At 40.0% G+C, this 21,555-nt stretch overlaps 1 protein-coding gene across 1 annotated transcript in view; it reads left to right on the top strand.

Moving 5' to 3' along the window:
* Positions 1–21,555, top strand: part of myo15ab (myosin XVAb) — a 53,484-nt gene that overhangs the window by 10,258 nt on the left and 21,671 nt on the right. Inside the window, 28 exon segments of the mRNA XM_038712929.1 lie at positions 279–353; positions 576–666; positions 789–794; positions 889–992; positions 1,492–1,555; positions 1,859–1,972; positions 3,061–3,222; positions 3,386–3,499; positions 3,617–3,675; positions 3,999–4,122; positions 4,234–4,329; positions 8,645–8,776; positions 9,486–9,611; positions 11,503–11,580; positions 11,823–11,974; positions 12,919–12,964; positions 13,094–13,218; positions 13,833–13,950; positions 14,057–14,232; positions 18,179–18,286; positions 18,366–18,423; positions 18,563–18,644; positions 18,883–19,013; positions 19,298–19,393; positions 19,795–19,923; positions 20,040–20,146; positions 20,306–20,484; positions 21,230–21,302. Of these exon segments, the coding sequence (XP_038568857.1) occupies positions 279–353; positions 576–666; positions 789–794; positions 889–992; positions 1,492–1,555; positions 1,859–1,972; positions 3,061–3,222; positions 3,386–3,499; positions 3,617–3,675; positions 3,999–4,122; positions 4,234–4,329; positions 8,645–8,776; positions 9,486–9,611; positions 11,503–11,580; positions 11,823–11,974; positions 12,919–12,964; positions 13,094–13,218; positions 13,833–13,950; positions 14,057–14,232; positions 18,179–18,286; positions 18,366–18,423; positions 18,563–18,644; positions 18,883–19,013; positions 19,298–19,393; positions 19,795–19,923; positions 20,040–20,146; positions 20,306–20,484; positions 21,230–21,302 (2,925 nt within the window).

The following is a 21,555-nucleotide window of genomic DNA, read 5'->3' as shown; positions in this document are numbered from 1 at the left end:
GTGATTGTACTGTTGTATTACGCCTGTCTACATGTGTCGCAGGCTGTGCCCTGAGATACAGTTTGGTGGTAAATAGAGGTGTAAATGCCAGCACTCAGGTGTTAGTAAAAGGCTCCTATTACACTCTTGTTGGTTGGTTGCCAAGGGAGAGTTTGGTTATGGATTTCACTACCACTTCACATCCACACGCAGAGACACACACACATAGACACGCACAACAGACATGACAGTGATAATACAAATGTGTTTTTCATATAAAAAATGTTGTTGTGTTGCAGTCATCTTTTTGCCATTGCTAATCTCTCATATACCACCATGATGGATGCCAAAAAGGATCAGTGTATTGTGATCAGGTATGAAATGCTGTTACTGTTACAGGCATTTTTCATTTTGGCTTAGTAAGGCTTTGAATTTCAACTAGCAGCACAAAACTCCAAAACTTAAAGCTGTCAGTTAAATGCTATTTTTAACAACTCCCATTTTCAGATCATTTTTATTACTGTCCATAATGTGCAACATCCTAAAGTGCCATAAAAGATTCTGGTTAACTGTTATTACATTATTTGTTATTACAGTGGAGAAAGTGGGTCAGGAAAGACTGAAGCTACTAAACTGATTCTGCGTTACCTGACAGCCATACATCACAAGTGCAACGTCACACAACAGGTAAGCAGCATATAATGTACATTCATGTTAACAAATACACTCCCTACTATGGCCATTTAAGCTAACACTGGTATTGCTTTGCTTTCCTCCCCTCTGTCTTCTTCTCAACCGTCTCCCATCAGATAGAGGTAAAGTGTTTCTCCCCTTGTTTTTGCTTTCATGACAACTATTATCCATGTGAAGGTAGCCATAGTAACATCTTTGTCTGTGACGATTGGTCAGATACTAGAGGCCACACCCCTGTTGGAGTCTTTTGGGAATGCCAAAACAGTGCGCAATGACAACTCTTCACGCTTTGGCAAATACACGCAGATCTACATGGAGGAGTAAGTAGTAACAACTTCTACCAGTCCAGAAAGAGTCTTGATGATCTAGAAACAAGGAATTTTCCCCATTTCTAGATCATCAGAATCAGATCACATATTGTAATAGCTGTATTTTTATAGTTATAGCTAATATCTATCTAATATATCTAATCTACAACAAGAGTGCGGATTGGCTGTAGTTTCTCTGTGATAAACACAGCCCGTTGTAAATCTAACAAGCAGCCTGTATGTAACCTTCTGGTCACCTATGTGCATGTCTGCAGACACACAGACACACACACACACACACACACACACACACACACAGAAACACACACTTTGCTAAATGGAGAATATGCTAACATGTCCCAGTAACACAGTTAGATGAGTAGTTGATCTTTTACTAGAACTGTGACAGAGAAGATTCAGGCAAATTACACATGCATGACCTAGACTTAGCGTGCGTGTTTGTCCGTCCCTGCATGTGTGTCTGTGTAACTGCCTGTGTGTCATTAACAAGGGGTGTTATCAGCGGTGCCATAACGTCCCAGTACCTGTTGGAGAAGTCCCGCATTGTCTTTCAGGTGAAAACACAAGCTCACACACACACACACACACACACACACAGCAGGTCAGGTTGGAGTCTTCTTACCAATGAGTCATGGTGCGAAAGAGGAGATTGTAGAGGCAGACTGCATTAGAGGTGTCAAACACGTTGCACCAGATCTTTACACCACCCAGTCTGCTCAGTCATTCATCAATTTATCCAGTTGTTTTTGAGCTTGTCTAATTGTGTATGTGAATATGTGTGCATGTGATAGTTGATTCATGTATGTCATGTGACAGTGTGTGTGTGTGTGTGTGTGTGTGTGTGTGTTCATCCACAGGCCAAATCGGAGAGGAACTATCACATCTTCTATGAGATGTTGGCGGGTCTTCCTCCTCATGAGAAGCGCTCACTCTATCTGCAGGAAGCTGAGACTTACTACTATCTGAATCAGGTGCTCAGAGGAATATGAAATACTGTACATTCCCCGCCACACACAGCACAGATAAGGAGGGGTCACTGTAATTAATTTCACAGTCACATTAACAAATGAGATGTCATTTTTTTTTAAATTGTGGCATTTATTCTACAAAGTGATTAATAGTTCCAACACCAACATTAAAACTCATTGCAGTACCCAAATACAGAGTAAGGGACCTTTGCAGCCTGGACACGTTGTATCTGAGATATACTGAGTGATGTAATTACCTTATTTCTTTCCAAAATGGACATCCAACTTGTTACTCTGTGTACCTTCTAGTAAGGCTTTAATTTTTAATGAAAAAACTGATGATGGTGAGGTTTATGTTGGATTTTCATGAAATTTTGTATAGACACTCATGCACAAGAAAGGATGAATTCTACAAAATTTCGTCTAGTGAACCATAGGATTGACATTTTTCTTTTTCGTCAAATGTGCTAACACGCTAAACTGAGAAGGTGAACATGGTAAACATTATAACTGCTAAACATCTGCATGTTAGCATTGTCATTATGAGCATGTTGTTATGCTGACTTACCATTTAGGTCACAGTACCACCGCAACCCTTTTTCTCATGTTAAGATCCTTAAGTGCTCAACATCTGCTTGCTTCTTTGTAACATTTCATGACTTGTTATGCAACAGGTTGCACATGCTAATGCTAATTAAAGATCCTTGACTATTTACATCGTTATTGTGAGTAGTTTGTCATTACTACTGCAATCACTTGTGGCTTATGTTTTAAATAGTAATGTAATACCATACTGAAAAGTAGTGTTTTATTATCCTGTCTGGTTGAAAGTGTGGTCAGAAGTGTGCTCTGTTGCACCAGTAAGCACACTCAGCCATGATGTACTGACTGTACTGTACACCCTGGCATATACTTCTACATCACTGCATCAAGGTAAGAAGTTGAGCCTCTGGAGGTCAGAAAAAACAAGACTTTCAGCTGTTGATAAGTTGCTCTTTAATTAGAGCTCTGACTAAACAGGCTGAGGGTAAGTATGCTGCTGTTGTTGATAACGGTGTATGTGTGTGTGATTTGTGTGTACACGAGTGCAGGGAGGTGATTGTACCATAGAGGGGAAGGATGATGGGGAGGACTTCAGGCGTCTTCTGAGTGCCATGGACATCTTGTGTTTCACCCCAGAGGAGCAAAACGGCATCTACAGATTGCTGTCCTCTGTCCTTCATCTGGGGAATGTCTACTTCCAGCCACTCCAGGTCTCTCTGTCACACAAACACACACACACACACACACACACACACACACGCACAAATACGTAAATGCATTTCGTTTCACGTCTGAATGATAATGATGATGTTAATAGATGATGGCAATAATGAATGTGCACGCCTCTGTGTGTGTGGGTGTGCATCCGTGCAGGCTGAGGGTCAGGAGGTTGCATCGATGGTGAGCGCACAGGAGATCAGGGTGGTAGCTGAGCTGTTGCAGGTCTCACCTGACGGCCTGCAGAAGTCTGTCACCTTCAAAATGACAGTAAGCATAACACACTTTGCATAAACAATCACACGCTCACGCTCAAAATAACATAGATATAAGGAATTATATAACAAATATATGTTGTCAGATAACAGATGTGTTTGACCCTCCCAGGATACAGTAAGGGAGAAGATCTTAACTCCACTCACAGTGGAGAGTGCTGTGGATGCCAGGTGAGTGAGTGAATAAAAGTCTGAATATAGTATCTGTTAAATTAAATACTACGCACCTACTTCTGCTTGGAATAACCTGAAAGAAAAGCCAGTTTAACAGTCTTGTTTGAAGCTTTTTAATGTCCTCATTTTTGATCTAAAATCTTACCAGTAGTGCTACTGAGAGGGAGTGAAGAGTCTTTGATATTCTCTTCCAATCTTTGGTAGAGGCATATGAGGACAAAGGATGTCAGGGCTGGGGGAGAGATTTTTCAGATGTCCTCTGTTTCCATAGGAACCGGGTTTTCTGTTTCCATAGAAACCTTATTGTGTGTTTTTCATAGAGATGCCGTTGCCAAGATCCTGTACTCGCTGCTGTTTAGTTGGCTGACGGAGCGCATCAACGGACGGGTCTACCCTCGCAACGAAGCCCTCTCCATCTCCATATTGGACATATATGGATTTGAGGTCAAGCTAAAGCATGATCTCGCTCAATAATGTTACAGCGCCGATGGGTATGAGCTGACCTGTGTTTACTAACTCCCCCACTCCCCAATGCCCCCTCTCTTTGTCCTCCAGGAGCTACAGGTGAATAGTTTTGAGCAACTTTGCATCAACTACGCCAACGAAACTTTGCAGTTCTTCTTTAACAGAGTCATCTTCCAAGAGGAGCAGGTCAGGGAAATTTCAATTTAATATTTTCATATATATGTTTGTATTTTTCAAGTGAGGATGTATTTGCTGATTTGAATGTCAAAAGGACATCTAGGTTAAAACCGGCTTCATTTTGGTTGAAAAGTCAAAGTATAATAATAATAATAATACATTTTATTTGTAACTAACTTTATATTTAGACAAATCCCAAAGTGCTACATATTAAAAAACACAAACGTGCTAAAAATAAAACACAAAGAGAATAAGAATAACAATCAACCAAAAGCTCTGCTAAAAAGGTTGGTTTTAAGGCCACGTTTAAAGCATCCATAGTCTGTGGTGTCCTCAGGTGGTCAGGGAGAGCATTCCACAGGCCAGTCTACCATAGTACGGAGCACGGTCCTGGGAGGTTTCAGGAGATATAAACAGAATGGAGAGTACGTGTAGAGGTTTGTGGGGTGAGGAGTTCCTTGAGAAAGGGGCAGTGTCACCATGGATGCACTGGTGGGTGAGGAGGGAGACCTTATACTCAATACTGAGTGAGACAGAAAGCCAGTGGAGTGATTTGAGGATGGGGCAATTGCGCACCCTCATCAGGATCCTAGCAGCTCTGTTCTGAATGTACTGCAGCTTCTGGAGGCTTTTGCCGGGAATCCTGGTGAGGAGCACATTGCAGTAGTCCAGATTGTAGGAGACAAAGTTGTGGACAAGCTTTTCTGCGATGTTCCTGAAGTGGAAGAAGGTAGTCTTGTATAGATGTTTGATGTGAACCTGAAAGGTCAGACGAGAGCCCGTTCTAACACTCAGGTTGGCGGCTCATGTTGAAAGTGGAATATCCTGGTGAGAGAAGGTGATGTTGGTAATGACAGATGAATGGACCTGGTGTGGAGTGCAGACCAGGATGGCTTCAGTCTTAGAGCTGTTTAACTGCAGGAAGTTTTGCTTAATCCAAGTGTTTATCTCCCCCAGGCAGGTGGGTGATGGCAGGGCAGCAGAAGGGGTTGGGTTAGTCCTGAGGTAGAATTGAGTGTCATCAGCATAGCAGTGGAATGAAACTCCATGCCAGCTGATGACACAGCCGAGGGGGAGCATGTAGAGAATAAACAGGGTGGGGCCAAGCACTGAGTCTTAAGGGACACCACAGGTGACGTTGTCTGTCAGGGATTAATGCTCAGTTCTCCTGGTTAGGTAGGATGAAAACCAGTTGTGGACAGAGTCAGAGAGACCGATGGTGGAGTGTAGATAGTAAAGGAGGATGTTGCAGTCCACAGTGTCGAACACTGCAGTCAAGTCCAGGAGGATGAGAAATGATGGAGAGCCAACGTCTGCTGTCATCAGCAGGTCATTTATGACCCTGACCAGAGCCGGTTCCATGCTGTGGCCAGGGCGGAAACCAGGCGGTTTATTTTTTTTAAGATATAGAAGTAGTTGCCATAGTACAACTCCTTTTTCCAGCAGCTTGGAAAGGAATTTGAGGTTGGAGATGGGCCTGTAGTTGGCAAAGACTTCTAGGTCTAAGGTGGGTTATTTGAGAATAGGCTGTGAGTCGGGAGAGGCAGGTTGAAAGGAGCAGGACAGGAGGGAGAGGATGGTGTCTACTTTTTTCCTGAAAAAAAAAAGTGGTTAGAATTAGGGCTGCATCTAACGATGATTTTAGTATTGGAAGCTTCGATAGATTATTTCAACGATTCATCGATGTGTCGTTTAAGTACTTTTGCTTGCCCCCCCCCCAACGGGATCAGCTGTGCACTTTTATAGGTGATAGATATTTATTAGTCCTTTCAGAAATTCATAGTGTCATACAGCAAACATCCAACCAACAACCAGACAGCTGCTTTACAAACACAAACATCACCCAAGTGCTATACAAGTTATGCTAAAGGCTCGTGCAGACTACACGACCTTTAGCATGGGCCGATGGCCGGGCCGTTCACACAACTTGTATGACAGCAGTCTTGAAGTCGTTGTGGCGTTCACATTGCGTGACTGATCGGTGACAGGGACACACACACACAATTCAATTCAAATTAGCTTTATTGGCATGAATGTATAACAACAATATTGCCAAAGCATCATACACTACAGGAGCTGACAGCAGCTGTGTCACCCGATGCTGGTCTCCAAACCGTGTTTTGTCAAGAAAACACACGTGAAATGTGAAACAGGAAATGAGCGATCCTGCACACAAAACAGCTGTTTGTTATTATAAAGATGGCGATAATAAAGACAAAGAATATGGGTGAAAGGATGGATTAGCAGGTTACAACTCATGGCCCAAAAAGGAGAACAACAAATGCATGTGGTCACATTTTCAGCTGAGGTCTGCAGCTTACTTTGGCTAGCCTTCAACTCAACAATCAATCATGATTTCAGTTAAATGCTAAAGTTGCTGTGTACCTTGTCTGTGGTCCGCTGGCAGAACACCTGCTGCTTTTTGTTCAGCTGCCGTCGTGCTGTTGCCAAGGCGACATAAGTATTCGTTTTACGGTGGACGGACGGTAACATTACAGAGTTGTTGTTGTCTTTAGCTTGATTTAGCTTCATTATAATCACTTTGTGTTCACAGCGTAAGCGCAATGTGCGACAGTAATAAATGTGCAAAACACTGTGGTGTATAGTTAGATGGATTAAACGAGGCATCAATGCAAAGAATTTGTGTTGATGCATTTTATTAATCGATTTTATCAATTTAATCGATGAATCATTTCAGCCCAAGTCAGAATCCAAAATGGTCCAAGGAAGGAAGGAAAAGGGGTGAAGCGGCGACAGGGTCATGCACTCAACCAAGGCTCATTGATGCACATGGGGAGCGAAGGCTGGCCCGTGTGGTTTGATCCATCAGAAAAGCTACTGTAGGCCAAATTGCTGAATAAGTTCTGAACAACATAGTGCAGACCAGTCATGTCAGACCAATCAGACCATGCTGACCCCTGTTCACTGTCAATGGGACAGTTCTGACGTGAGCATCAGAACTGGACCACAGAGCAATGGAAGCAGGTGGCCTTGTTGCAGACAATGTGCACCCTTTCATGGAAACAGTATTCCCTGATGGCAGTAGCCTCTTTCAGCAGGATAATTCACCCTGCCACAAAGCAAAAATGGTTCAGGAATGGCTGGAGGAACTCAACAACGAGAAACACAGGATATCCTACAAAGTGTTGAGTTGGCCCAAATTCCCAGATCTCAATCCAATCGAGCATCTGTGGGACGTGCTGGACAAACAAGTCTGATTCATGGAGGCCCCATCTTGCAACTTACATTAGTTAGAAGACTTAAAGAATCTGCTGCTAACGTCTTGGTGCTGGGCTGTTTTGACAGCAAAAGGGGAACCTACACAATTATAATAATTATATTTGGCAGGTGGTCATAATGTAATGGCTGATTGGTGTATATGCTGCTATGTATACAAGAACTCAAGAAATTTGGGTAGGGGATTAGAGAAACCTGATTTCCCTAGATAGATTTCTACTATTAGTAAAAATCAGACACATTAGCTAGTAGTAGCTAAAAGCTACTTTTCATTTTTTTATAGTTAGTTAAAATACATATATATGTATATATATACACACACACACACACACACACACACATATATATATATATATATATATATATATATGTATATGTATATATATATATATATATATATATATATATGAAGGCACACACAGTAGGCTATGGGCCTAGTTTATATTGAGCAATAGAAGAAAGACTAAAAACCTGCTCCAAACAGTGTGTGTGTGAGAGAGAGAGCTAAATCAGACACACAGAAACTCATCTCATGGAAACAGGTTTCTGCCACTACATCAAAGTTTCCTCCTCACTAGAGGAAGAGCTGTCCAGGCTGGGCACTGATCCTTCTCACAAGATTACAATAACTATCACAACAGAAAGTAAACTCAGTCGCGCGTGTCTTTACTCCCCTGGAGCAAAGTCGCAGACATCAGCCCAAGGATCGATACGTGATGTCACCGGCGGTGGTGTCACTTACTGATCCTTCAGAAATGCTTGGGAAAATGTAGCGTGTGTAGAAGCTACCGCGCTACTCGTACAATAAAAGAGCTTCGTTACTGAAAAGCTATTTGATTCAGAAAATAGCCACGCTACCACCAAGCTACTGAGAAATGTAGTTAAACTAGTAACGACTGCCCGACACTGCGCACACACACAAGTCAATCAGTGTATCGTAGCTTGTCCAAAATTGGTTGGGGATAGGGTAGAAACATGACGTGCTGTATGATCTTTTGACCTGCACAACATCACATCAATGCGACCTGGGTTAGTTAGAAGAGTTTTATATACACCAACCTGATGAACTTTTGTGCTGTGCGTGTAGGAGGAATACATGCGCGAGCAGATCGAATGGCAGCAGCAGCCCTTCAGCCACAACCAGGCCTGTCTTGACCTCATCGCTGCTAAGCCTCATGGGATACTGCGCATACTGGACGACCAATGTGGTTTCCCTCAGGTACATCATCACTTGTTGAACTAAACTATTAATTCCAAAAGTTATGAGAAATCACTCAAATTTAATAATAAACAATAAACATAGCTGATATTAATTGAAGTGAACTGAAAATAATATTTATTAATACACAGTAATTAGTACACACATTAATAACAGTATTTGATTAAAGCAAAGGGCATTAATAATTCATTCCTCCATCAAAAACTTGTTCTCTAAGTGCACAAAAATCAGACTCCTGTGGTGAGCATGTGTAGTTTGAAATCTTACATTATTTAGGTGTATTGTGAAAAAAAACAGTTACACGATACACAATAAAACATAATTCAAGTTACATAATATATAATGGCTCATTTTTGAAAAGAAATTGAGTTTAAAAAAATCTCACTTATTGGATTTCTCATAGCAGCAGGAGACTGAAGTGTACTTTAGTCAGTTCCTATCAATATAAAACTATCCCACATGCTCACTTAATTGCCTACCTGCTGTTATCATTATTCCCGAGGCTCCTAATGTGAGAAGCTGACTGAGCTCATATTGAGATAAACGTATTGTGAAGTGTCTCTGATGCTCAAAGTGAAATATGAACACGGTGTTACTCAAGATACTGACTGAGGCAATCTGCTGAATGCACACAAGCAACATGTGTTTGTGCTGTAAAGATTTAGTTTCCATGGCTCACCTGCCATTCGCTGTCTCCCATCATTGTTAGGCAACAGACCACACGTTCCTTCAGAAGTGCCACTATCACCATGGAAACAACCCGCTATATGCCAGGCCAAAGATGCCACTGCCAGAGTTCACCGTGAAACACTATGCTGGGAAGGTCACATATCAGGTACACCTTTATTTCTTTCCTAAAACTCCTTTTTGTCATTTTGTTTGTGTAACAATTTAAGATATTTTACATCAACAAAACATTATTACCTTAATATGTCTATCTATCTATTGTGTGGGAGGTTCCACTTCCCAAATGCAATATAAAATACATAGCTTTGTTTCCACATGTGTATAAAGACCCGGACATAATTAACCATTATGTTATGTTTATGTTATGTTATTACCCTAGAAAAGGCATTTCTGTCTATATTTCTATACACCGTGGATCCCCTTACATTGAAGTTGCCATGTTGCGCCGCCATGATTCTACAGTAGCCCAAATGGACAAACTGCTCTACAATGAATACGTATGAAAAACAAGGAGAAGTAGTAGTACTAGCAGTAGTTGTCTGGTTTGTTCGAAGTAAGAAGAGAAAAGAGCATGTACCACCACCGTAGCTTCTCCTGCAGGCTTGCGAGTGCAGTGACTGAACTGTCAGAATAATCAGAATTTTTTATTTCAAAAAGAGGAATAAAGTGTACATGGGACATAAGGAAGTATACAGAACAGACACAAATAATAAAAACTTTGCCAGGGGTAGTATATATTATATAAAGTTTTTAGTTTTCACAGCCTTTTTGTTGTTGGATTTAGAAATTAAATTGTTATAAAATATTGCAGATGTCTGCACGTTGTGTAACTCTGATAATGCTAATCCAACACATCTTTGTACTAGTGTCCATGTTGATTCCACATTCCGACGTAAAGCGAGACACTGCAGGTGAATAGGATAAAAAATCTAACTAGTAGATTTCACCATGAAACTTTCCTAGTTGATAACTTACATTAAGACAATATTTTTTTGTATTATAGGTTTTCTGAAATATTATGTTTAAATATGCAAATAAGGCAGTATCAAATGAAATATGCGCTAAATTGCAACTATTTCAAGAACTGAAATCTGAACACTGGATTAAGTCAGGTTCAAAATTATTGTTTTATTTTGTTGAAACATTATACTAAAATGTTTTTATATAAACATACTGTAAACAGGCATAAAGAAACAATATTCAACCTGTTTTAAATAAAATGTTCTATAATTCCTCTAATTACTGAGTAACAACATGTCTGAACAGACACAATTACGCACACAAAACAGACAGAAACAGACAGAGCCACCCACGGAAAGCTAAATCAGGAAGTGTTAAAGTACACCATGTGACACATCTTAACCAATCATGTCAGAAATTGACTTTCATGATTGGTTGCTGGTACAAAGGAAATTACTATTTTTGGATCTGAAAGCATTATGCAGGAGAGAGAGAGCTTTCCAGCAGTACCGGGGATCATATGGTGCAGACATTGGTAGCGGCAGGAGATGTTGCAGTAGAATGGACATTTGTCCCCCACTAGTCTGAAAGAAGACATGTTAAGGAAGCAAAGTAGCTCAAAATATGTGAGCCATTGGTTTCAAATTTTCATTTGATTCATTTTTCATTCATTTGAAACTCTCACACCACGATGCCAAGTTACACGCTGCTCCTTTAAAATTACTTTTTCAATTAAATTTTACAGAGATGCAGGTCGCTTCTCATCATTACTTGTGTTTTCAAGCCTATATACAATATATTGTTGTCCTTAGGGACCTCATAAACTCAAGATCCAATCTCCCAAAGCCACTTCACCTCTGTTAGTTCTACATTTTGTTCTAATTGATTCTCCTCCCTCACCCCCTCAACAACCGCTCAAATAATTTTTGTTGTTTTCAAGATCAAATTCCTTCTTCAATTTATTAATACTAATTTCTCCACCTTGGATTAGTGATTTTGTTTGTCTACTGTTGAATCTGATGTCACATGTCCCTGGCTTGAATTTTGTTCTAACACTTTTCTAATGATTTGCGGTGCAGGTGCACAAATTCTTGGATAAAAACTTTGACATGGTCCGCCAGGATGTTTTAGACCTCTTCAGCCAGAGCAAGAATAGAGTGAGATGTGCAAATATACAGTTTGACTTACTCTCTCTTATTATTTCAACTTTTTATATTTACAAAACTCCCATGCTTTTATATTTTAAATACTTTATTAATTCTGCTGTGAAATAATTTCATATTCAATAGTACATACTACAAATATTATCCAGTGATTATATGACATTGATTATTCATGATTTGACTTACCTCTTTGTCCTCTGTGTTGTTGTCTTTGTTTATGTTTTGTTGTTTTACAGATGGTATCCAGCATCTTCTTAAAGCACTCAGAGTCTGTGTCTCTGCAGCGTTCTAACGTGCGGCGCAGCAGCGCGGCTCGTCGTTATCAGGCTAACACCGTCAGCGCAAAGTTCCAGAGCAGCTTGCAAGAGTTGCTGGAGAAGATGGAAAGGTTGGAGTAACACTCAATTAACCTTTATTACCTTTAATACACCTGAAAGGGGCAAAGTTGTGTTTGAAACTGCTCCCTAGTTGCCACTGAACAGTATTACAATTGCCTTCCTGAAACTCATTTGAGTGTCCAAATATAATGTGAGTATAAAATGTATGCACTATGTAGTGCCCTCATACATTCCCACATTAACTGTATGCTATGCTCCTGAGAAAGCAGACACTTAAAGTATATTTAAGTGACATAGCACCTACAAGGTAAAAGGTACAAGGTACAATAGATTTTTTTATTATTTTACAACACAGGGTTGGATAATGAGATTAAGTTGTAGTTCTTTATGCAAAATTTTATATACACAAATTATACACAATAGATGGTTGAATAAATAACAAGTCTTAGAAATAAAATGAATAAATAATAATAAACCTGTCAGTGGTGATGATGAGTCACACTGTAAGTGTCCGAAATTTACTATGAGATACGGCAAGATATATATATAGAGAGACTATTGAGTACAAGAGGGAGTGACACATACCGTATTATATTTTATTTGCTTAATTGAGTTCAGTCATGTCTCTATAAATAAAAAAGAAGCTTCTAGAGATCTATCAGTCTGTTGTATGCAGGTGCGGAGCTGATGGCTAACTGCAGAGGGGGCGAGGACCTCTACTGGGCCCTTATACAGTGGCACTTTTCCCTCCACTTTTATTGTTATGACAGTGAGGGTAACAGAAATACAGCAGACAGGCTGCATGCTTTTAAAACTCCTGAAAAAATACCCTCTGCCCCCCCCTCTGCTTGTTCCGCTTCAGGTTATTTGCATATAATAAGTAGCTGCAGCTGTATAACTATGCCATGCCCTACCAATATCTACTTGATTTCCTTGCACAGGACAAATCATACATTAATTTATCCATCTATTCATTCTCATCTATCTGTGACAGGTGTAACCCTTATTTTGTGCGATGCATGAAGCCAAACCATCGTAAGGTATATTTGCAAGTTGGATGATGTGTGCAGGTTTGCAGTGTTTTTTTTTTTTTTTTTGCATTTTAATTAATATGTAATATACAGTACATCTCATGTGTATTATTTGTATGCATGCATATGTATGTGTAGGAGCCTGGAGTGTTTGACATGGAGCTGATCAGCACTCAACTACATTACTCTGGTATCATGGAGACCATCCATATCAGGAAGGAGGGATATCCGATCAGAATGCACTTTCGCAGCTTCCTATCAAGGTGGGTTACTTACCAGTCTTCACATTAAGTGTATTTGAGGAGAAATGTATATATATATATATATAATTGAACCATGTAAGCTAAAATTTAGTACAGACTGTCTCCGCCTCCTGTTCAGCTTTATGTCCTGAAAAGAATTGCTTCAGCTCACAACTCAAAATTGCCTGAAATATTGGCTTTTTCTGGCAAGAGTGCTATTCACACACCAATTTCTTCATGCTGAAATAGCCATCTGGTAGTTGCCAGCTCCTGCAGTAGGAAAGCAACTGAAACCAATTGATCTCACAGCACCTCTGACCACCGGCTGCCAAAGTAGTCTGACTTACATTAATGTAGAAAAACAGTTTTAGAGTCATCCACAGTCAATTATACTATTCACATTAAAAGTGCTAAATACAAAAACATACTACAACTACCAAAACTAGAATACCAGCCTCACACTTGGTCTGAGATTCACAGCCAACCATAATGTAAGATTTACATTAACATAGAGTTAAGACACATGTTGCAAGCTTTGCATTTCACAGATTCATATTTGCTTCAAAATTAATTTTCATTCATTGTCATTTTAAATTTGTGTTTGCTGTATGTGTATGTACTGTATGTGCACACAGGTATAAAGCCCTTCTCTGCCTGAGGGATCTTCCACCTGCAGATGGAGAAAACTGTGTCACCATGCTCCACAAGCTCGGTCCGGTCAAGAACGGATCGTATCAGCTGGGAGTCAGTAAGGTGAGCTCTCTCAGTAACACACACGTACAAAATAAGGTCAAATGAATCATATATAAGAAATAAATACTGATTAATTTATATTTGTTTGTTTGTGTGTGTGTGTTAGATTTTCCTGAAAGAGGAGCTGTATCAGTTGTTGGAGGGGAAGCGTGACCGCTTGCTGAACATCGCTGCCATGACGCTGCAGAGATACACCCGCTTGTGTTTTGCCCGGAAGAAATTTACCAAATTACGGCAGTGTGTGACACTGTTTAAAGCTCGATGCAGAGGATACCTGTGCAGGTAATGTTCACCTGAGGTCAACAACTTGGATGCGTTTTTGGTTTCTAAATTTGAAGAAAAAGTAAAGCCAAATAAAATAAAGGGATGCCTCTTCTTTGATAAAGGGTGGTTGAGGACATATTCCTTGACCTGCGCAAAGCTACTGATACACTGACTCACTCAGTACTTTCTAATGCCTGGTTGTGCACCAGGAGGATTTTCAAATCTTAATCAATTTTTAAAATGAGTGATACCACAGACAAAACGACAGAATTATCGGATTTTTATTATTTTAATCTTAAGAAGCCACACACCAGACGAGAAATTTAAGATGCAGGACCACACACTTGATGTTTATATACTGTATACACAAGTCAAAATCGGGATGTCTCCTATCTGGTTGACCAAGATAACATCTGTAAACCCCTGACACTACAGGATTGTTTGGGCCGATAATCGGTTCTGACCAGCCAATTATCCTCTAGTGTGCGGCCAGCATCTAAATTCTAACTTTCTGTAAATTTTCTAAATTTGATTCAGTCTTACCTACTTGACTGCTCTCAGTGCGTCAATAAAAAAATGATCTCTAAGAGCCTGCATTATGGGAGTGCCACAGGTTTCCATCTTAGGTCTGCATATTCAAAAGATGTCCCATGTATTGAAATATAACGGCTAAAATTTGAATTCATTTACAGATAAAGCTTCTAAGACATATTTGAATGCTATGAATTTTCATTACTGCATAATATCATGTTAGTCTTGTCTCAAATATAATAAGTCAATTTCATTTCAGATCTCCGTTTAGTGCATTTGATAATCAATAATGCTGCGCCTCCACAATTGGAGAGCTTTGCTCAGCTCCGCTCTGAGCAAATGAGTTAACTCTTCGAGGTCTGCTTCCTTTGCACAGTCTGCCTTTTCTATTTAAGCCATTAAAGAATAGAATAAGCTCCTTGTCAATTTGAAAATCAGCACAGTTTTCCATATTTTTTCCCGTAAATTTAAAAAGGATTTTTCAGGCTTGTCAGCATTAATTCGGCATTTTGACCACCTGTTTTTTCTAACTTTGCATATACAGTATGTATATACTATTTTGAAATTTCCTATCAAGTGTGATTTTGCGTGTAAGTGCGTGAGTGCGTGAGTGCGTGAGTGCGTGAGTGCGTGTGTGCGTGTGTGCGTGTGTGTCTGGCATATGTTGGTCAATCAGAGATGATGGTTTGGCTCTGTGTAATATAATGTTAAAGTAAATGTATTTTGTATTTTTGTCCTTGATATAAATAAATGTAATTAACTAAACTAAACCTTTTGCAACATACAAGCTATACAGAGAACAGCTCAGCTACTATCAGGGTTGTTTTATTTGATAATTATTGCATATTTAAAAATGGGGAATTATTCTGTTTTTCCTAAGAAATGTAGAAAACAAAGAACAAAAATTCAAAAAGATGATTCAAAAATCATCCTTGGTCCAAATGCTCAGGTGTAAAACCACTAGTATTATCAGTCTTCTCCTGGAATTTGGCTCTATTTTAGCTTTAGCTTCTTTAATGGGCAGCGTGTTATCCTACTTAGGTCTGGAGTTTTATGCCTAATCATGGGAATGTAGGCTTTAGTGTTTGTTTTCAAAGATCCAAACAAGTCAAAGCACAGACAGCCTGCTTTTTTTGTCCTTGATGTGACGAGACAAGGCCATAGGATTCAGGCTGTGGTCGTCCATCAAAGGTGATAGATTTCTCACTCAGTGACAGTCTGACGAAAACCTGGACACGTGATTTTATTTGAATGTGTAAAAATTCACTTCCTGGCTTAATGAGGGCACTTCAATGGCAATAAACCCAAAGTCAAACATCTTGAATCTGTATTGATATTTCAGATTGTTGGTCAAGCTTTGATGAATTTGGGGAAATGACACATCACGCACCAATGCTATAACTAACTCTTGCTTCACCAATTGTGCAGTCTGCTCTAATTACAGTTTTTCTGAGTCGCTTTGGTGCATTTCTCAGATCAGAATTGAAATTCTCAAAACTAATTGTTTAACCTCCACATCATCTCGTCACTTGTGCACATCATAAAAATACTTTCTCATTGTTTTGAACAAATTGCAAATGACTTGACACACTGATGCAAATGATTATGTACAATTGTCTGCGGTTTCCTACATTATCAATTGCTTATGTCATGCTGATCGCAATGAATTATACCAGTCTCTGCTGAATAATCTTACCCCCCAAAACATCTAGGCATAAGTCAGTACATGCAAAATGGTTGAACACGTTATCAAAAATCAAAGTTAAAATACTTTATTCATTTCCTTTGCCTACAAGTATATAGCTAAACGAAATGTTGTTTCTTAAGGACCATAAACAAAGTAAGAATAGACCACAACAACATCACAATAGCAACACTCCATACCAATACTCAATACCAGTAAACAGTAATAATACACAGTGAGCAGTAATATATATATATATAAAAAGTGAATGTTGTTTTCCCCTAAGAACGGGATAATTCATCTTCTCTTGATCGCGAGATAACAAACCATAGCTGAATACAGGCGCTGGCAGGTGCGTTTCTTTAGAATAATTTCAAAGCAATTACCAGTGTCACTGGTTATTTCAGTTGGTAGAGCACAGGGCTCAGTTTGATTAGTTTGATTCCTGTTCTTGTTGACTTTCTTTTTCTTCTTATGTGTGTATTATCCTCTTCAGCAAAATTGTTATGAAGAGACCGAGGGGAATCCAATCACACATTTCCCGACGGCTATTTCAAAGGTTCCGAAAGCCGTCAGGAAATGTGTAACGTTACATGGATTCCCCTGAATGAGAAGGTCTTTCCTCTGCCTGGGAACGATGGGGAAATGACAAGTCCATAGGTTGATGGATGTGGACCAAGAACGCACACAGTCCAGCAGGTGCTTTAGAGTAATGTGAGCATGTGAAACAGTCTTTTCATAAGTACTTTGTTGAAGTCTTAAGACTTTAAGTCCTGTGCTCTACCAAATGAGCTAACCAATGACATTATGGACCACACTATAATTACCATTATAGTTATCTCGAAATCACAAGAAAATTATCCCGTTATCACAGGAAAACAGAGTAAAAGAATATTTGATTAGGGCTTCTGTATGTATATATATGAATGAATATATAGATAGACATTCTATACATGTCTATTTGAATTTTTTTGTAAATGTGCCCCGAATTGATGAAGATATCTGTTGTGATGTGGAAGAGAATCTGTGATACAACAGACCGGAACGTCAGCCAAAGGGATGTACTGTATCCCATGCAACAGTCCTGTCTCTTTCTTTTCTTCTTACGACAATGCTCTGTAACAAATTACAGTACGAACAGTAAAAGCATAGCTGTGATTCCTGTCCTCTCTCCTGCAATGTATAACTTTGTACTGGTGAAAGTGATATTTGCCAGACAAAGAAAGTGCAGCCTTGTGCATTTTCAATCATTGTCATCAAAATCTTAGCCAGAGTGTACATCAGAAAATACTTACAGAGTACACTGTTATATTGACAAGATGGCTAAACATTTTGACTTGCTTGTTCATAAACAAGACACAAGGACTTGTCGTTCTGATGGCACTGACAAGTTCAATGACATAAAGATTTGCTTTTGAGAGATAGACTAAGGATTTTGAGCAAGTTATGGGCTTTTGCAGGTAATCCACTGTGTTGTGCTGATCTGTTTTGAGAAATGCACTTACTGTTTCGCAAATGTTAAGGATGATTCGAGAAATGCACCAAAGCGACTGAGAAAAAAAAAACTGTAAAGCGTAGGTTAAAGCAAAATGTCGTGCCATGTTTCATGGGGAATATTTGTGTTTTTCTTGTTACAGAATGTTTACTTCGAATGCAACTCATTCAACTTCTTTCTCAAACTTTTCTCTGCTCTCTATCATTGTCTGTGTGAATTATCTATCTTCCATGGTTATTGCTTTTTCTGAACAGAAAAAAGTTTGCTCTGAGGAGGAAGTACCTCATCAGGTTCCGCTCCGCCGTGCTGCTTATCGTCAACCGCCAGCGTTACATGAGGGTATGCACACTGTGTTTTTGTCTGTGTGAACGGGGAGACTTCTGGGGACATTTACAGTATTTGTGTTTGAACAATGAATAAGAAATGAACAAATGTGTGAAGTGTGATACTGTTGTCTATCTGTCAGACAGTGGTAGAGCCTGCAAGGAAGGCAGAGGAGGTGAGTGAAGGATGAAATAAAGTGAAAACGTCTGAGAGGGAGGTGAGCCTCATTTTGAGTGAAAAGAAGAAGATGTAGCATTAGTGTGTAATATAAGCGTGTATGTGTGTGTGTTTGGATGCATTTTCAATGCATGTAGGATCGCATCAATAGAGAAGTGGTGAATGTGACAACACTGCCTATCCCTGCTGAGCTGGCAGCCCTGCTACAGGCAGCCTCAGGTGTGCGCACACACACACACACACACACACACAACTACACACTGATCTGCCGTCAGTAAGTGCTATAAATATGCTTCCATCAACAGATATGTTCCACCTTGTTTGCAGGTTCAACAATATTTAATGTCGTATTTCTGTGATGACACATGGGCTGCTGTGTGTGTGTGTGTGTGTGTGTGTGTGTGTGTGTGTGTGTGTGTGTGTGTGTGTGTGTGTGTGTGTGTGTGTGTGTGTACAGGTGGTGAAGAGCTGCATTCTGACTGCTTGGCGGTGGTCCAGGCCCCAAAGGTTCAGGTTGACCCCCAGCTGACCCTGCCCCTGGATATCAACAACTACCTCATGACACACTACATCCGGGCCATATTTAGGGTAAACACACACACACACACACACACAGACATACCTACACAAACAATCAAAGAGCATATACACGTTAAACTCTTTGAACATGTGAATAAAACCTAAATCAACCTTGGTGATTTAGGTTTTGATGACCAACTTCATTGGTCCCAGGGAAGTATTGTTGCAGTGCTCCATCCAACTATGTAAACAGTCATTGTGTCATTCTTAAGCACTGTGGGTCTGTGTGTGTGTGTGTGTGTGTGTGTGTGTGTGTGTGTGTGTGTGTGTTTGTGTCTGTGTGTGCGTTGTAGGAACCGTTGTTTGGGATGCTGACAGCCCCGCTGGAGAGTTCTCTGACTCGAATGGATGAGGAGCTAAAACAAGGAGCCTTGAACGTTTTCATTCTGGTACATGTTGCATTTACATGCTGTTGGGAAACTCCAGTATCCAGGACCATCATGTCAGTTGTTAAACAGTGTAATGTCACATCTCCTGTAGTTCAAGCTGATTTAACAAACTCAATTTAAAAAAGGGTTAGCTATTTTGTGGGTTAAAACCTGTTAGAAGCTCTGGTAGTAGAATTCTGAAGAGCCTTTATGTGAAATCTACAAGTTGTAAGCCTGTTTCTTTCATGATATACATCAAATACATGTGCACAGTGTTTACAACATTTGCGAACATAATGATTCACTGACTATTCTCAAGTATGATATATCGATGTATTGCAAGCAGCCTCAGCATAATGTCAAAAGCTAAGACCTTTATAGGTGTAATTTAAGGTCTGTATTTGTTGTCTTTGTTTTCATAGATACTGAGATTTATGGGTGATCCTAACTTGAATGGGGCTCAGGAGAATCTGTTTGGGAACTACATCATCCAGAGAGGACTTGCCAATCCCAGCCTCCGAGATGAGATCCTGGCTCAAGTAGCCAATCAGGTGAGGCCAAGGTCGTTTTTCTAGCCGATGGGATAGAAATGAAAGCCCAGATAACACTGAATCTTCCACTGTTATTGCACTTCATCTCTTGACTTTCATTTTCTCCCATCCATTAGGTGTGGAGGAATCCTAACATTTTGAATTCAGAGCGTGGTTGGCTTCTCCTCTCCTCCTGTCTTTCTGCTTTCCTGCCGTCGCAAAGGCAGGCCAAGTACTTGCTGAAGTAAGAAACACGGTCAGACAGTGACATATGTTTACATCACTGGTCATCTCTGTATTTAATTTTACAGTACATTTATTACTTGCTTTTCTGTGCATGCCTGTGATCTTTATACATGATTTCAGTAGTTCATTCTCTTTGTGCTTGTTGTTGTTGTTGTAGGTTTGTGTCTGACTATGGGCCGGAGGGCTACGACTGTGTGTGTCAGCACCGTCTGCTTCAAGCTCTGCAGCGGATGAATGTAGGGCCAGAGTATGTCCGAACATACCCACCCTGTCTACTAGAGTGGACCGCCAATCGCAAGAAAGCTCACACTGTTCTGCACATACATTGCTTCGATGGTGAGAAAACACACACACACACACATACCTACACACACACAAACACAACACATGTAACCCAAACACACATAACAGATAGAGAGCTGTTTTTTAATTTGCATTTGATTTGCATTGTATTTGTCTAAATACCTTTAGTGTCTTTTCCTTAAGAAGATTTGTTTTATGACTGATCTAAATCACAGGCCACAACACTGCACAATGCTTACATATGCATAGCATTATAAACACAAAACAGCAAAATGTGTCAACATCAATGTAATGTGTATTGTACATTTTCACTCCCTTTGACTTTGACTCCCTCCCGTTGACCTAACCTCACCTTTTTGTGTTTTTTGTTGTGTTTTTTACCTGAGCCCAGTCAATCAGTCAGTGTGCACTATTCAGCACAGAAGAGTTATCTGTCTTTCTCTCATTCCCTCCTCTCATCCAGCTAATCTGTCCGCCGGCCTTTTGGCAAGTCTACTGAGGATTAGACAACACCTGATACTCGCGCTGGTTCACTGGCTGTGTTTATGTCTGTTTGTTGCTGCTGGTGTCTGTGTAAATCTTCAAAGACAGAAAGGGGAAGTTGCTACCAACTTTGTGTAATTGTTACAGTTGAGGAATTATTTCCTAACCTGATTGAAATGGCTCTTAATGCATTATAAGATGGAAAAAACACCCCACAGCATTTCCCAATTGTACCTCTAATTACTGTATGCCAAAAGCTATGTCAGAAGTTATTTTCATGTCTTTCCCCCTTCAGGTGTGTCCTTCCTGTGTCCTCTAAACTCCTGGACGACAGGAGAAGAAATGGCCAAAGACATCTTACAACATAGGTATCATCTTACTGTAAAACATACAGACTAAATACTGTGTATGGATTGGGTTACATGGAAGTTGAAACCAATCAGGAGTAATTAGATGGAATTGTTGACATGAACATGCTTAAGTTTGAGAGTATCACTGGATTTTTGTGTGTGTGTGTGTGTGTGTGTGTGTGTGTGTGTTGTGTCTGTGTCTGTGTGTGTATGTCTGTGTGTGTCTGTGTGTGTATGTGTGTGTATGTGTGTGTGTGTGTGTGTGTGTGTG

The sequence above is a fragment of the Micropterus salmoides genome, unplaced genomic scaffold (assembly GCF_014851395.1).
Source record: "Micropterus salmoides isolate LMB-PRFRI ecotype aquatic unplaced genomic scaffold, ASM1485139v1 Ms_hic_scaffold_12, whole genome shotgun sequence".
NCBI classification, from domain to species: Eukaryota; Metazoa; Chordata; class Actinopteri; order Centrarchiformes; family Centrarchidae; genus Micropterus; species Micropterus salmoides.
The sequence above is the reverse complement of the archived record's forward strand: the minus strand, read 5'-3'. Positions and strand labels throughout refer to the sequence as shown.